The 17,656-nt window shown below is 36.1% G+C and overlaps 1 protein-coding gene across 6 annotated transcripts in view; it reads left to right on the top strand.

Moving 5' to 3' along the window:
- IRAG1 (inositol 1,4,5-triphosphate receptor associated 1) overlaps window positions 1-17,656 on the top strand; it is an 89,803-nt gene that overhangs the window by 70,675 nt on the left and 1,472 nt on the right. For all 6 annotated transcript variants that reach the window (XM_062620160.1, XM_062620162.1, XM_062620161.1 and 3 more), the window contains 10 exons: window positions 873-993; window positions 4,648-4,678; window positions 5,747-5,887; window positions 7,971-8,102; window positions 8,860-9,001; window positions 9,645-9,694; window positions 11,550-11,657; window positions 12,798-12,865; window positions 15,786-15,905; window positions 16,833-16,964. In XM_062620160.1, coding sequence (XP_062476144.1) covers window positions 873-993; window positions 4,648-4,678; window positions 5,747-5,887; window positions 7,971-8,102; window positions 8,860-9,001; window positions 9,645-9,694; window positions 11,550-11,657; window positions 12,798-12,865; window positions 15,786-15,905; window positions 16,833-16,964 — 1,045 coding nt within the window. The remainder of the gene's footprint in view (window positions 1-872; window positions 994-4,647; window positions 4,679-5,746; window positions 5,888-7,970; window positions 8,103-8,859; window positions 9,002-9,644; window positions 9,695-11,549; window positions 11,658-12,797; window positions 12,866-15,785; window positions 15,906-16,832; window positions 16,965-17,656) is intronic.

The raw sequence follows: 17,656 nt of genomic DNA, 5'->3' as shown, positions 1-17,656 counted from the left end.
CAAACATCAAAACAGCTATACAAGGATATCTTCCCAAGTCTGAGATTCAGACTGAGAAACCTGACTTTCCTGTAGAAGAGCCCTTCACTAAGTTCTGGCAAGACAGAAGAATGTAAGGAGTTACTATACATGAAATTAAATAAAATGAAAAAAAAAATTAAGTCACATGAATTAAAAAAAAAAGTATTAGCTGTATCTTGGTCCTTCTGGAAGTGACAAAAGTAGAGAATGTAATTATAAACTTTATGTGCTGTTTCAGTGAACATGTACTGCAAACAAATACATGTTGTAGACTCATCACCATAAACCATGCACAAAAATCTGTAGTATAGTACTAGGCTTCATCTTTGCAGGTAGCGTTTAAAGCCTTAGAAAATTACAGTACTCTATTAAAAAAATCTAATCTAAAATATTCCAGAAATTATGTCACTGTACTGGTAAAACACAAATGCAAAATGTTAGGTTAGATGTTCCAGTAATGGAATTTGGGTTCCATTTGAATTCTAGGAAAAATATTAATAAAATAATTATTTTTCAGTGCATTAGAAACTGTCAGGGTACTTATTACTTCAGTCTTTCTTCATAAAGAGTGACAATTGTACTGATTACTTTTGTTGCCAGTGCTTGAAAGTAAGACAGGGAGTAAAGGCGAGTGATGTATCACCATACACAATAAAGAAACTATCATTCTGCATGAAAGAATGAACCTTTTCTTGTCACTTTGCTCCCAGTACAGCTGGGGTGAAAGGCTCGTTGACTTTAAAATGACACAGCCTAAAATGTCTTATTTGTCTCTGAGATGCTGCCTATTAATAGTTAACGCATGACTTTTCAAATATCATAAAAAGGTTTTTGTCCAACAATGTCTTTAGGCCCTTCACCTCTCCCTTCCCCCACTGAAGAGGAAGAGACAAAGAATAGCTCTGATGTCATGCCCAGCATTCCTGATGTATTGCTGCGAAAACTACGAGTGCACAAATCACTTCCGGCAAGGTAAAAGCTCATTAGAAGTAGAGAGACATCATGTGGGGGAAGGCATGTCCACCCTTTGTGGAGTTCCATTCATATGGGATCCACATAAGTAGCAACTGAAAATGTGCAACACAGATTTTTCAGAAAAATCTGGGGAATGCACAAAGTTTCAGTAACTGGCCAACTTTTAAAATTAATTTGTAAGGTCTGCATAAAAGGTCTGAAACCTAACTTGCATGCTACATTTTTGTGCAGATTTCTTCCACTGGTCTGTCCACTCCTGTTTTTCAGGATTGCTGCTGCAGATACAAATTCATGTTGAAAATGTTACTTTTCTTTTTCCCAGAAAAATAATCAGGTTAGATAATGCTTTTCAATGGTAAAATTTGGGCAGGGAAGAATTCTGCAGTTTTTTCTGCAAGTGACAGTTTTTGGGGGAATTTTATTTTGCAAATTCCTTGATCTTTTGCTGTGCAAGACACTGACTATATTTTAATTTGTATTGCATTAGAATAAAGCTAAGCTTCTTCCATATTTTTGCATAAACCTTTTCTTTGAGAGAAGTAAAAGAAATAAGCTTTTTTTGTTTGTTTATTAATTATTATAACAATTCCAAACATATCTGGCCAAAACTATTCCTAAATTCACCCATATATTTTTATACTATAAACACCAGAGGCTTTTAATCATTTGAAGCAGTCAGTAAGTGTTCTCTGTGCAGTTGGAATAAATATTTAGCATTTGTTGTGAAGGAACTGTTGTATCAATGGATGTGTGAGGTGAAGAAGTTCTAACAGACCATTGCTTCATTGTAATTAAATGCTGAAAAGAAAAACAATTTCATAGCTTAGTACAAAAAAGGTAAATGCTGCTGGCTTTGAGGATCAGATAATACACAGATCTTCTGTTTTTCAGGCAATATTCTTTAATCAGTTAGCTTAACCTTTTGAATAAATACACACATTACTTTTCATTCTTTAAGCAAGTTTCTCAGACCATTCTCGGTAAAAATCAAGACATTAATTTTACCATTCTGTGCTATGTTATATGACGCGTGCAGATGCTCAAACTTTCTTCTAGGACTATTACTCCTAGTAGGCTTCCTCCTAGAATAACAGTAAGTAATATGAATAATAATACTTTAGGCACAGAATGGTTTTCCAACACACGGAACATAATGGACTCCATTCTTCTACTCACTTCTCTAAGTTTTGTCATCCTACACAATGAAAAAAATCTGCTGCTCAGTGGTGCCAGATGCATTGATTTCTATATTTGGGATTAATGATGCAATGAATATTACAGTAGTATTTTAATTTAAACTTAATTTAATTAACTGTCCATCATATTTGAAAAATCATGGCAGTCAGGTGAAGTTCCTGGCAACTAGAAAGAAGGAAATATAACCCCTATTTTCAAGAAGGGGGAATGAAAGACCCAGGAAACTACAGACCAGTCAGTCTCACCTCTGTGCCTGGCAAAATCTTGGAGCAGATTCTCCTGGAAGGCATGCTAAGGCACATGAAAATCAACAAGGTGCTTGGTGACAGCCAGCATGGCTTCACTAAGGGGAAATCCTGCCTGACCAATTTGGTGGCCTTCTATGATGGGGCTACAGAACTGAGGGACAGGGGTAGAGCAGTTGATGTCATCTACCTGAACTTGCACAAAGCGTTTGACACTGTCCCACACGACATCCTTGTCTCTAAATTGGAGAGACATCAATTTGATGGATGGACCACTCGGTGGATAAAGAACTGCCTGGATGGCCGCACGCAGAGATTTGTGGTCAAAGGCTCAATGTCCAACCGGAGATGGGTAACAAATGGTGTCCCTAAGGGGTTGGTGTAGGAACTGATCCTGTTCAACATCTTTGTCAGCAACATGGATAGTGGATTGAGTGCACCCTCAGCTTTGCTGATGACATCAACCTGTGCGGTTCAGTTGATACACTGGAGGGAAGGGATACCATCCACAGGGACCTTAACATGCTTGAGAGGTGGGCCAATGCCAACCTCATGAAGCTCAACAAAGTGAAGTGCAAGGTCCTACACCTGGGTCGGCGCAGTCCCAGCCATAGGTGCAGGTTGGGTAGAGAAGAGATTCAGAGCAGCCCTGCAGAGAAGGACTTTGGGGTGTTGGTTGGTGAGAAAATGAACATGAGCCGGCTTCAGTATGCACTCGCAGCCCAGAAAGCCAACCGTATCCTGGGCTGCATCAAAAGGAGCGTGACCAGCAGGTCAAAGGAGGTGATCCTACCCCTCTACTCTGCTCTCATGGGACCCCACTTGAAGTACTGTGTATAGTTCTGCTGCCCTTAACGGAAGAAGGACATGAAGGTGCTGGAGCAAGACCAGAGGAGGGTCAGGAGGATGATTAGGGGGCTGGAGCACCTCCTGTATGAAGACAGGTTAAGAAAGTTTGAGCTGTTGGAAAGCTGGACCTTATAACAGCCTTCCAGTATCTGAAGGGAGCCTACAAGTAAGGGACTCTTCATTAGGGACTGTGGCAATAGGACAAGGGGCAATGGGTTTTAACTTAAACAGAGGAAGTTCAGGTTAGATATAAGGAAGAAGTTCTTTACTGTGAGGGTGGTGAGGCACTGGAACAGGTTGCCCAAAGAAGTGGTAAATGCTCCATTCCTGGCAATGTTCAAGGCCAGGTTGGACAGAGCCTTGGGTGATATGGTTTAGTAATAAGGTGTCCCTGCCCATGGCAGGGAGGTTGGAACTAGATGATCTTAAGGTCCTTTCCAACTCTAACTATTCTATGATTCTATTCTTACAATTTTATGAATTTTCTGACAGTATCATGCCTGTACAGATCATGATAGGTACCTGCTGGCATCCACTAGAATTTGTATTTACAGCTCCTGTCATTTCTTTCAGGTGTTTCTTGTCACTATTCACTTGTATAAAACTGAATAGCCTCTGATGTTTGGGAGCAGTTACAGGGACTAAGAACCTGTAAATTCGAACATTAAAGATAACTGCATTTAAGTGAAATCTTCCAATATAATGTTGTCTATCTCTATTTTTTTATTTAATATCTATCTATACAGTATTCTATAAAACTGCATTTTGGTAGCATTCTCTAGTTTTTATATAGTCAGTAATCATTTTTGTGGTGGACAACTTGCAAAACTCAAACATAAAATTTGTCAATGTCAGAATAATTGTTAGCTAACTTCTAACAAAAGGAGCAGCCAAACCAGAATAGTTCAGTAAACAGTGAGCTGCACTTTGAATTCTGTACATATGTGGTTATCTGTTAATGGAAGGAAAATGGGTAAAGATAATATTCCAAAGTGTAGCATATTAAGTCTCCCACAAGTCCAAAAGGGTAACTTTTGTCTTGCTCTTGTACGCCCAATTTATCACCATGCAGTACAGATATCAGTATTTGTGGTGGCCACAAACTTTGGTATGGTTTTGCCAATACTGAGGAGATTCTCTGCTGTGCTTAAAAAAAACCAAAACAAAACAGCACAATGTGGGGTTTAACCATAACAAGTACAATTTAATTAATTAAATACTGATTTCACCTAAAGAAACCATAACATATTTACAGGGAGGATGGGGATTTTTTCTTCTGGTTTTGGTTAAATATAAGAATAGCTCTGGTTTTAAAGACAAAAGTAATTAAAATGTGATTTCTGCTTGCCTTTATTTCTAGCTCTCCTCCACTTACTGAAAAAGAAGTTGAGGTAAATATGTTCTTAAACTCATTATTTTAGCCATATGCCTCGATTTCAAGTGGTTACTGTAAGCATAAAGGTTGTTACTAGAACCAGGTAATGGAATTTTTATTTCCTAAAAATGTTTCTCAGAAAAAAAGCATATTGAGCACAATCAAAATAACAATTCTGTGAAATATGAGCAGTTGTCAGAGACAGTATAAACTGTAAAAAGGCTTACAGTAGGAATAAACAAAACACTTGTTTGTGCATTCTTCATAGTGAAATACAATTCATTATGGAAATTATTGTAATATACATAAAGTAGTAAAATAGAGATTAAATGAGACCAGAAATTAAATGAGTTAAATTGCATTTTTGTACTGGCCACTAGAAGCTTTGGGGCACTTTTTGATTACATCTTGCAATTAGTTTATATAATTTTAACTTTTTTTTTGTGGGTTGCTCTTTAGCTTGCTGGTTTTTTTCTTCTTTTTTTCCACATGCCAGACAAGAAAAAGATCTTTATTTGCATAGCTGCAATCTAATGAAACTGTTGGTACCTTGTGCTTTGCAAAGTATTTATCCTAAGAAATAATACATCTGGTGAAGAAAGAAACAATATTTAACAGTTGAGGGCAGGAGAATAAAAATGTTAGCACTTAACCTTTTGCTGGCTTCAGTGGTAGGTATTTATCCCTTACGTGAAACAATGCTAATGGTGAGCTCATCCCTGGACTTCCTTTGCACAGACTATCTGTTTAAAAACCTTGGGGACCCTTGGAGGAAGTCCAGCTAGAAAACAGGTCCATTGTGATTCTGATACTTCTGATAGGCTACTTCCTTCATTGTGTCTCTCTACTGATCTAGAAAAACATTCGGAAAAGAGGCAGCAAGGCCTGTTGAATGTTTATTCATATTTTAAAAGTAGTAAAGAGAAGTGATTTTTGAAAAATAAAAAATAAAAAATGTTTTAGATTTTCTCTTTCAATACTTGTTTAAGCACCAAAGTTTTTTAAATACGTACCATATACGTTGTTACTGAAAAAGACATTACTGTGATGCTTATTTAAAAATGCTTTTCTTAAATCCAAACAGAATGTATTTGTACAGCTTTCCTTGGCCTTTAGAAATGATAGCTATACCTTGGAATCTAGAATTAACCAAGCAGAGCGAGAGAGAAATCTTACTGAAGAGAATGCTGAGAAGGAACTGGAAAGCTTTAAAGCAGCTATTACGGTAAGAAAACAATTCTTCTGTCTATAGCGTACATGAGAGCATGCACACTTTTGAAATATGTGAGGCTAGGTTTCCTTATGCCTATTGTAAATTCAGCCCCAGAACTTCATTTTCTGCTGCCTGAGCTCTTTCCCATGATCTGCCTACCACTCTGCACAAGAGGGAGCATTTTCTGCCAGCAGGCCACCATTGCTGGAAATTGCCCTATGTCTTGCAGATTTCAGGAATAAATACTATGAATTTTCTGTTCGCTACTTGGAATAAGCCCTTGACAAAGCTAAGGGTGTTCAGAACCGCAGCTTGAACACTGATCCCTGCTCTCCTGGGCAAGACCTTCTTTAGCACTAAATTTGAAGTGTCTAGTTAGGGGAGATAATGAAATTACCTGAAGCCTGAGTCCTGAGATTTGTGTCTTGAAAGACCTCTTAACTGCAGATAACAGAAGGCGATATAAGAAAGGAGACAGCAAGAATTTCTTAAGGAATACATGCAACCTCAGGATCAGGTTATGGGCATTATTACACTTTAATTCCAGCTGTCCCTGATGTTCTTTTATCAGCAGTAGTTTTCAGTCCTTTTTGCCAGCTTTCTCTGGATTTTCTAATTCAAATGACAAATACGTTTTTGAGATGTGTCAATTTATGTGCTGCACACATTTTTGTGCAAATAAGAAGGGATGCTCAGATACCATGATGCTAAATGAAATACCTGTAGACCCAATTTGAATATTACAAGGAGGTTGCTGCCATACTTTCAAGTATGATTCTCCCATTTTCTTTATCAAGAACATCATCAGGTAAGAAAAGATACAACTAAAAAAAAAGATTGTGATATTTACATCTTTTCATCTGGAAAACACTTATGTCTTTTCAAAAAATATTTGCATCTTTTAAAATCTGAATTTCAAGAATATTGTTCCTGGGGAAAAAAACAAAAAGTTTTTAATGTTTTGCTGCTCTTCACTCTGTTCTCTGTTTAGAGAGCAGGCAGAAGCAACATATTAAATCAGGGGGCTCAGACTGAAAAAAGTCTGTTAGATTTGATCTCTTAAGAATCCGTAATTAGGCACCAAGGGTCACGTTGCCAGCATGCAACACATGTGGTTAGCTTTTTCCTCCTTTGTGCAGTTCGCACGCTACAGTCTGGCTTTACAAGCTTTTCTACATAGTCTGTAAGAAAGTAGAAACTGCCATTCATATGAAAGCTTTTGTTCTATATGATGGAATAAACAAGCAATTAAATGAAGTGATGGCTTCTGTGTAATCTGTATAATATTAGACCTAGACTTGTTTCAATTTCAGTACTAGGTTATCTCAATTTCTGTAGAACAGGCACATTATATGGCTCAATGACAGTGTTACCAGTCTTCATGATTTTTTTTAAGCAATCTTACGATAACTGATGTTTTATTAAAAACCCAACTTCAAGAGAAAGCTGATTTATATGCACTTCAGATATGTTTGCAAAAACTAGCATGTTACAGTTGCCAAGAAAAACCTGGAAATTGGAAATTTTGTGCATGTTTGTTTCAAACAGTTTCCTTTATGCATTCATGGGTCTTACAGTTGCCATTTGATTTACAGGCCATATTATTTTTTATTACTCTCTTACACTTGGAATTCTTGAGACTGTAATTTCTTTTATAAATAAGTGAAGTATCACAGGACTGCGAGAACATGAATGGCTGCTTTAACATCTTGGGCCCAGCAAATTAAAATATTCTTTGTGTTTTGGCAATAATTTGTAATTAATAATTCAAATAACCTTGGCATTTGCAAAGTTCACAGGTAGCCAGGCATGATTCATCATTAATTTCAAAAGGAAAAGTATTGCAAATGTGTTTAGCCCTCTTTAACTCCTTAAAAGGTCTGTCTGCAGCATGCAGCGAAGCATCATTCTGACACACAGTAGCAGCACTGTCTAGGTTATCTATGGTAATAGTGATGGAACTCCTCTGGGACTAATTTGTAGTCCATGCGTAGTTCTGCCTAGACATCTCAACCCTGCTTCTGTGGCTCAGGCTACTTTATCTGAACTAGAAGTGGCAAGTTATGATGATAAAGCTTCTGTATTTTCACTTCAGTCTTCAGCTCACTTGTGGCATCATTATGAACACAGAGAAGCTTACCAGAAGCTATTGGAGGATATTGCTGTTCTGCGGCGTTTAGCTGCTAGACTATCTAGTCGTGCTGAGATGGTTGGAGCTGTTCGCCAGGTAAGAACACCCTGGTGTCTAACACATATCCTGGCTGCACATGTTCACTCTTTTTCAGTCATAGCTGGAGGTTATATTAGCCCTTTGAATTTTATTTGCCATTTTCAGAGATTAAAGACATTTATTATAATGTCAGAGAAGACACCATTTCAGTATGGAAATAGAATTCAAAAAGAAGGTTGCCTGTGAAGCTATTTAACATCTGTGCAATAGGAGCATACATATTATTCAGATCTATGACTGCATCACAATAAACTCATTTAGAATCAGTGCAGCATGAATAAGAAAACTTTCTGGGTCAAAAAGCTCACCTGCCTTTGGCAATAACTTTGTCAGGCAACTATAGTAATAACAGAGCAAGTATAAATGAGAACGCAGCAATATCCTCCCAGATTCAAGACTGTTGCCTATTTCCTTGGAAAAAAACTAGACTGATGCCAGTGACTAAGACCTTTGAGAGTTTGAAAACAAACGTACCTATACAACATAACTAATAAGATAGGCACACAGGCAGAATGTAGAAAGGTATAACAAAATAAATTATAATATTCTGTGAATATATATGAATGCATGTACGTTTGTGTTTAATTGGTTTCAGAATTTTCAGGCATGGGGTACCATATATTTCTTTAGGAAATACCAAATATTTCCTTAATAGCTATTCCAGATTTGGCCCTGATAGGGAGCATTCACAGAGGCAAATAATTTGTTTGAGAAGTATAGAGGTTCCTGAGTATTCCATTCTTTTCTTCCTTAGGAAAAGCGTATGTCAAAGGCAACAGAAGTAATGATGCAATATGTGGAAAATTTGAAAAGAACATATGAAAAGGATCATGCTGAACTAATGGAGTTCAAGAAACTTGCCAATCAGAATTCTAGCAGAAGCTATGGGGCATCTGGTAAAAAAACCCAAACATTTAAGGGTTTGTCTTGCCTCTATATGGAAAGGTGTTGGTGCTATTAATGATAAAAAGTGAAGTATTGTGAAACCTGTTCATGAAGTTCTGATCTACAGGAGTAGATTGCAAAAAGCTATAGGTGTAACTATTAAGATATTTCATAAAAAGCAAACAATGCTATAGTACAGTAATTTAAAATCACTATCACTTCACAAATTCTGATGCAATCCAGTGACATTTTTGTTGGCCTCTCACCCATACACATAGCTTGCATAGTTTCAACATAGCTGTCTAGATAAGGTATGATGGCAGAATTTCATTATTAAGAAGTTTTTTTCTTTTTCTAACCTTTTCTTTCCTAGTTTGCTGGAAATTGAAATATGAGTATTTTCTTTTGCCAAAAGTTGTATATGGAGGCAAAAGATAGTAAAGATAGTAAGGGTTCATTTTTTTGCAATTATTTCAAATTTCTTCTGTAGGTGTAATTGAGACCAGAACTGTATGGCAGATAAATACGCAGTCACTACAGACCTTGTATATAAGTATACTACATCAGAGTTTGAAATACAAGGGCTCTATGATTATTATTTATATAGATACTCATATAGTGTAAGACTACTCTTTATCTACTGTTTTTTTGCAGAAGACGGAGTACCTCGTTCAACTAGATCCATGTCTCTTACTGTTGGAAAGGTATTTCTATAATATTAAGAAAATGAATGTTTTATATAGTGCAATTTCTTTGTCTACATATGCTTACTTTCTTAGGCTGTGTTCAAAACATAATGCTGGTATTCAATATTTTTCATGCAAATGTTTAGTAATTTTGGATACATGATTAGGTATGACTTTGTGCAATAATGATAATGCTTGCTGTGGAACTATAAATAATAAAGGGACATAGTTATTTAAGAATAACTGTATTCCACGCCACTTACCTATGCAGAGAATGGCTGAGGTCCTTGTTCCTCATTGAGGAAGCTGAACACAAAACTTACTAAGTGACTTGGGATTCCATGATCACGCCATTTTCATTATCTTAAGAATTATATCGTGTTCAAGTGCCTTAAGATGTAAACAGTTATTTTTATGCGCTGCTCATTTTTTCAGTTAGCATTGAAGTATCTTGTTCAGTTTGACAAAGCATCCAGAGTGAGCTATTATGTCAGATTGTTTTGGCTTGACCGATAACATGGCCAGAGTTCCATTTCTGTAAAACTTCCAAGTGTTGGACATCAAGTTTATTACAAAACTTCCTAAAACAACCAGTGTTTTGAGGGAACTAAGTCCCAATGTGACCATTATGGAATTTGGTGGTCAGAGGCATTATATGCAGTCTACTATTTATTTTCATATTTTTGTTTGCTTGGGTTATAGCTCTTTGGTTTTAATTTATTTCTGCCACCTCTGAATGCTGGATAGAGAGAATTAGAGCATAGAGCATGCTGAGGGCAAGACTGGCTTTAAGAATGAGAACCAGATCAGCTGAAAGAGAGGTGCCCCCAAAAAATTAAATCTAATAAGAACAAGTCCAAATCATAAAGGGGAGGGGACCCCAAAACACTAGGATGGACTGCCTAACATGGCTGCAGACTCCCCAGTATAGTTTTCAGGAGCACATTAGATAAACCTCTGTCATTAATGAATAGGCATATTGGTTTTGTCTAGAACTGGGATCATGGAGTAGGTAACTCCTTCCATATATTTACTTGATCTATGTTTCAGTCCTTTCCTCTAAAGCTATCTAGAGCAGAATCATGAAGCATTTAGATATGCAGTAACACAAAGCTGTCAGATGCTGTAAGTGCTTGGAGTTTTTTACTCAGTTGGAAGTGTAGATTTTACTATGTGTACATCATCGGATGAAACAATTGCCTATTTACCTAATGACACCAAAAACTTATATGATCTGTACTTCAGCTAGAATATATTGTGTACAGCTAGCATGTGTTTATCATATAAAGAATTTCCATGGTCTTTGGGAAATGTAAGCAATGTTGCATGATGCTAGATAGACAGCTAACAGCTCAAGGGTTGGGGAGAAGGCTCTGTTCTTTTGCAGAGGGAACAGATGTTATAAGTTGTAGGTTTAGAAATAATTGTGGGTACAGCATATCATAGCAGATACAGCATATCATTAATGGGCACATAACAAGAGTTTCATGTGTAACCATTATCCGGTCACTGAGACACTGGCACTTTCCCCTGTATTATTATACTTCTGATTTAACCATGATAATAGCCTCTAATAAGAACTGACAGTATCAACTCAGAAGTGTGACTTCGACTGGGCCTTCAGTGTGGAAGGAAAACAGTAGCATCCCTGTACAACACCTCATTTCATACTAAGCACTTGACATACCAGTTAGTACTAGAGGAGGTTTTGAGGAAAACTACAGCTGTAACAGCCATTCATCTTAGTTTTGCTTCTAACTCCTTTCCTTGAGGCACATTAACCTACCTGTTTGCCACCCCTATTAACCTGTGGAATTGTTCTTCAGTCTATCTTGTTGTATGATTTAAAAAAAATAAAAATTGTTTCTCACAGAATATGCCTCGGAGGAGAGTCAGTGTTGCTGTTGTTCCTAAATTTAACTCCTTAAACATTCCTGGTCAGTCACCGACAGCTTTACCTATACCTTCAGTGCCATCCCAGGTAAGTAAACCCCACATCTTAAAGATACTGCTTTTTGTTTAAATCACTTTTGCTTAGGACAAAGCTATAGGTGCCAAAAGGAAATAAAATTTAAGCCCTTTTGTTGGTTTAACTCTTTTGACTCCATCCTAGTGAAGGAGATGGACAAAGGTAATTCCTATTATGTAGGGAACATATGCCTTCAGAAACTACCTCCATAAATAATCACTTTGGACACAGAGCCAAAAAAGGCTTGCTGGTGATTCAGAAGCATTAGACATTAGTTGAGGCAATTTGCCTTTTAATCTGTAGTAACATACTGGGAAGGAGTAGTAAATATAGTTGTCCACTGTGTGAGAGAAGTTTAAACTTGAAACCATAGAAGATGGCTGGACTGCTTCTCTTCGTTGCTGAAAAGTCCACTAAACACAAAAAACATATAATTAATGTACAGAAATATATGTGGTACAAATTTAGATGTTCTGTGATGGAACTATAGTGGAGCTATCAGACTGTCTTGATTTTTTGTTTATAAAATTTTAATAAATTAAATTAAAATCTATATAAATACTTTGATGGAAAAATCCAAGGCATACCGATTGTTCAGAGATGAGCTATGATAGCTTGTCATAAAAAAAAAATACATGGTTTTCTGTTTAAAATGTAGGGCTATTTAAATGAGGGGTTTTGCTGAGAAGCTAAATCCATTGTGATTTTCAGTTTTAAGGAACTTAAATTGTTTGTGCAATTTAGGTATTATGTACTCAGAGTCAATTGTTTCAGAAATGAAGTGTGTTTGTTTACCATGATTTATTATGATTTAGTTTTGTTTAAAATTTTCCGCTGAAAACTCAGCTAACAAATTAATGCTCCTAGGATAATATGGAGAGAAGCAAATAGAGTAATTTTGCTGTTATCAAATATATGATGAAAGACTTTTCTTGGGAAAAATAAACAAGATGGAAAGGAATGTCACAGAAAATTCTTTACAGTGTGCAAGTCTGCTCTTTACTTTCATTAGTGGGAATAATTGAGAAGCTCTATATTGAGAGCTGTTGCACTTGGGTGTGGGAAGAAAACCTAAGCAGCACATTGACTTTGTCATTTTATTGAAGACTATTTGAAATTAATGTAACATTTATTGCTGTTTTTCACTGACAGTCTGAATCACCTAGTAATGGAAGAAGCAACCTAACATCTACTCCTGTTCTGCCAGCACTTTTAGAAAAGTGAGTTTTGTCTAGGTTATCTCATTACCTACTAAATCCTAGTATGAAATGAAAATGATATAATTTCTATCTCTCTTAATAGAAGTTACACCAAGGTATTGAAATCAGCAACACAATATTGGTTAGGTTGATTCATGGTCTGGTAAATGTGTTTTACTGTGTTGCCATCATACGGTTCTTTTCATGTTCAATGAGTTTACAAGCAGTATCTCAGAACTGTATCGAGCTTGCTACGATCACTAAAACTTATCAAGTGAAAAATGCAGCAGAAAATCATGCATTTACACTTTTGAGTAGGTTGCCTTCAGAACTTGACAAAATATGACATAAAATGCACATGGCTGTGTTGTGGGGTTTGTTTTGTTTTTTTTTTAATATATTTCCTGGAACAAATTAATGCTGTACCTACAGTTCGCCATGACCACTCCTGGGTATGAATATACATTAACTTGACTATCCCATTAATAGAAGTTTGTATTTTGCCCATGCCTTTTCAACATTTTCTAGCTGGTAAGAATTATATTTTGAAATACTCTGCTATCCAGTGTCATGTAGCCTTTTTAATTTGCATGGATAAACATGATATACAAAATTCAACAGTATAGCTTACCATAATATTAGATAATCAAATTATTGCAGAAGTGAAAAAAAAATTATCAAGAAGGAATTCTTTTCTTAGTATAAAATGAACATTCAGCTAAATTAAAGCATTAGGTTTGAGATTTTAGTTTTAACATCCTGAGACTTTAGTTATAACAGGCAGAGATGTTTGCTTTTTAAAATTAAAAAATAGAGATACAAAAGATGGGATTTTTTTTTTAGCCTGGTAACAATACCTCAATAAGTATTTTTCTAGTACCTATAAATTGAAAAAATATTTTTGTTAAAACAGTTGCCCTTTCGACTCTATATCATTTACCACTACTACAGATGTCCACACTAGATTAAGGTGTGCTGTAGTTATCCATTTTTCATAATAGTTCCATGAGTCATTCTATGGGCTTAAATAGTACTACTTTAAGAGCAAAATAATAGTTGTATGAACAAGGAAAGCAGATAATTGCTCTGCCAGAAAGAACACACATATACACATTTCTGGAAAGAACTTTTTTAACTTCTTCCAGCTGAAATTCATGTAGGTCTATAATTTAGTTTTATGCAAGTCATTGAAACATAAAGCCCTGCAGTAGTAGAATACAAGGGTGGGCAATAGGAAAACGTGAGACTGGGATGGGAACAGGAAGGCACACCTAAGCTGTTCTACAAGGTCTTTGTAAACAGTTACTGTTATGGATACAGGTACTGTTGCATTTAAAAACCCATGTATGTTTAATCCTCCCAGAAAGCAACAAAAAAAAAGTCAGGCAAGTTCCCAAATATATATCTCTTCCAGGAAATGTTGCACATTCTAAGGAAGTTGCTTGCTGACATTTCAGAAGTAAAACTTATTAAAACATCAAACCGATTTTTGTTGTTGTTGTTACTACTTCTCCTGCTACTTTGGTTGTTTAGACTGTTTACAATATCACAATAAAATATCTGTAATACTAATTTAAATTAAAGTTTGTTAGAATGATTTAAACATGCAAATTAAAAATTTTAAAATACGGAGAGCTCACATCAGTACAAAATATTGAATTTCACATATTTTAGATTAGTGCTGAGGGAGGACAAAATTTATTTTATGACTTTATCTCTGCGCTTTACTAAGAATGAAAATACGCAACAACTGGCAAAACAAAACCAGTGAACTATGGCACTAGTTTTTACAAATCAACAGAACTCTGCAACATTTAGACCATCTTTTGAAACTGTATAGAAATTCTGAAACACAAAACAAACCAACCAACGAAACAACAAAAAAAACACCACACCAAAACCAGTATTCCCCCTGAAAACTTCCTAGTATCTGGTAGTTATCTTCCTGGATCTTAAAAAAACAAATCATGCTATCAAGCAGTAGAACTTTAAATTCAAGTTTGGCATAAGTATGTATGCGTGAGCCAGCTGCTGTAGTAGTGTAAAATTGCATAGTCATCAGAGTTTTGTATACTTAAGCAGTTCAAGCTTATACTCACGATTTGTTTAAAGGCCAAGTGAAAATAATGTGAATATGACTTCTTGAGAGAAAATCAATTGCCCACAGATAGTGTCAGTCAGGATATATTATTCTGCCATTGATTTTAGTGCCAGAAAAATAAGGCCTACAAAAAGGGTTAGATTCTGGAAGTTGAAAACAAATCCACTGTTGAGCTTATTAAACATTGACTTGATTTGCTAAGTCATGTCTGAATCACTTAAATTCTGTCCCAGCCTTAAATAAATGAGGACAAGTGAGCACTGCAGAGAGAAAGCAATATACGATCGCTTATCTTTAGGCTAAATTCTCATGGTTTTCACTTAGGAAAAATTTCAGTGACAAAAGCTTCGCATGTGTTTGTATTTTTTTAACCTGTATATTAGTTCAGGGTGTAAAGTCAGCAGAGGGGAGTACCTAAAAGGTACATAAGAAAAATGTTTTGTTGAATTAGAATTTGGTATTATTGCTGTTCTTTTCCTCTGAAAATTATGGCCTACAATTTCTAAGGTGATTTTTATAAAGTTGAGGGAAATGTTTTCAAGAATAGCAAATAAATGCCATGGACACAAATGCTCGTCTTTTTTTAAAGAAGAAACACAATGCGACTTCTAATACCTTAGAAACATATTAATTACTGTTCTTAAATTACAATATTTTGAAACTAAAATATTGCTTAGTGTTTAATTTTTCTCTTTTGAAAGACATTTCATTTCTCAGAAGTACATTAAAGAAGAAAAATCACAAGATTCTGTGTGTTTGTTCTTGTTTGGTAGTATAGAACAAATAAAATTTATTTCAGTGGTGGTGTTTTCTATGTGATTGTTTCTTTTGTCTTGGCAGTGGAAAGAGTAATGGAGAGCCTGACTGTGAAACTGCTACTTCTGTGCTGCCACACGGTGGATTGGAAGAGGTCAATCCTGAAACTAAAGCCAAGATAGAAGAGGAAGCATATAACAAAGGGTGTGAATACTTTATGTGTACTAAATCTGTAAACACGTGCTATGAGATGAGGGCATATGTTTTTATAATGTAATTTTAAATGCAAAATGGTGGCAATCAATATGAGCTCCTATACAGTCATAATTGAAGGAATGTGGGAAACAATGTAAGTGAACTTTATTCACTGGACTTGCATAGTAGCAGTTCACTTTCATCCATTATTAATGTTAGCCAGACTGTGGGAGGGCAGTTATACCAGAGATTCTCAATTGGGTGGGTGTTCTTATGTTAGTAGTGTTCAGCTTCATGATAAGATAATCCAAAACAACTTTCTAAAATGTTTATTCTGAAAAGTTTACATGGAAATCAGTCAAGAGTGAGTATCAACTCTTCGAGTAAACTTGTGTTGTTTGAGTCACAGAGTGCTTTACACAGCATGTTTTGGGGCACAAAAGGCTGTTTTACCCAGCTTTGGCATCTGTTTCTGAATATCAAGCAAATATCTTTTTAATACATGAGGAGTAAGACAAAAATTTTTATCATCTCCTGCAGAATCCAACAAGCCATCAATCTTTAGCGTTGCTTTGCACTTATTCTGCAGGAAACAAAAATATGTAGAGGGTGTTCAAAATGATTGTAAAAAATACAGAAATACTTGCCAATGCCTTTACAAAACAGAGAAGTTGAGCTCTCCTGAGGACTATAATCTGTTTCTTTTTCAAGATGACAAGTTTGGTACCAGAGCTAATGTAATTCCCTGTTAAGGAAGGGTGGCTGTCTGTGTGACATACTTACATTCTTCAGCTAATTTTTTACTCTTGCCCAAGTGCTGCAACACTGCTAGCTGTGTTTTAGGGCAAGTGACAAAACATGAAGATAATTTTTCATTACATATAGAACAGGCTTAGACAGCATGCTAGACTAAGAAAAATGTTCCATGTGTTAAAGTTATCGGGAGGGCTTGAAGAAAACCAAAGAACTTCAGGAACTGAAGGAAGAAGATGAAGAGACACTAAAAGAAAGTCCTGATGAACATGAAGAAAGTGAAAATGAACATGAGATAAAAACCCTGAAAAGCAGGTGAGACAGTGGTGTCATATGTCCGTACAAGACAGGCTACTTTTTTTTCAATTTGTGGCACCCAGTGAAGTGTTTTGTACTATTATCTTGGCATGCTTTCTTCCAGTGTAGGGAACTATACTTGAAATAACAGTGTTTTCACAGTAACGCATATTCTGAGATAAATAACAGTTGCAAAATGCAAAACTTTTTCTATTTCAGCTAAAATTGTGTTAACACCAATATGCTTCATCTTGATGGGGTTGGGTTTTGATTTGAGGTAAAAAATATTCCACAAGATTTCTTTAGATGTCAGAATGTATCTCTCAGTAGGCATGTGTAGTCTCACAAAAGTTGTAATTCAGGAATCTGATGCCTGTATTTGTGCCGTATGTCATTCCTAAAGGGTCTTCACAGGTGAGTCTTTCAATATATCTACAAGGTGAGTACAGGTTAAGACAAGCTCCTCAGCTACATTGGACTTGCTCTGGCTTGAACAGGCAGGTGCTTGCTCCCTCTGCAAGCTGTGTAGAGACAGCAGAACAGTATTATGCTGGAGTTTCCTGCCTTGCGGCAATGATATTTATTGTATTCATCTGCCCAGTGTTCTCTGTATGAATCATCTGCTTGTTGCCTTACCTGAAGCAATTGATGCCTAACTAGAAAACTTAGAGTTAATTATTGAGTCTCCTCATCGGTTCTACCACCCATTT

The sequence above is a fragment of the Pezoporus occidentalis genome, unplaced genomic scaffold (genome assembly GCF_034315485.1).
Source record: "Pezoporus occidentalis ecotype Australia unplaced genomic scaffold, CSIRO_AGI_Poc_V1 ctg22, whole genome shotgun sequence".
NCBI lineage: Eukaryota > Metazoa > Chordata > Aves > Psittaciformes > Psittacidae > Pezoporus > Pezoporus occidentalis.
The sequence above is the reverse complement of the archived record's forward strand: the minus strand, read 5'-3'. Positions and strand labels throughout refer to the sequence as shown.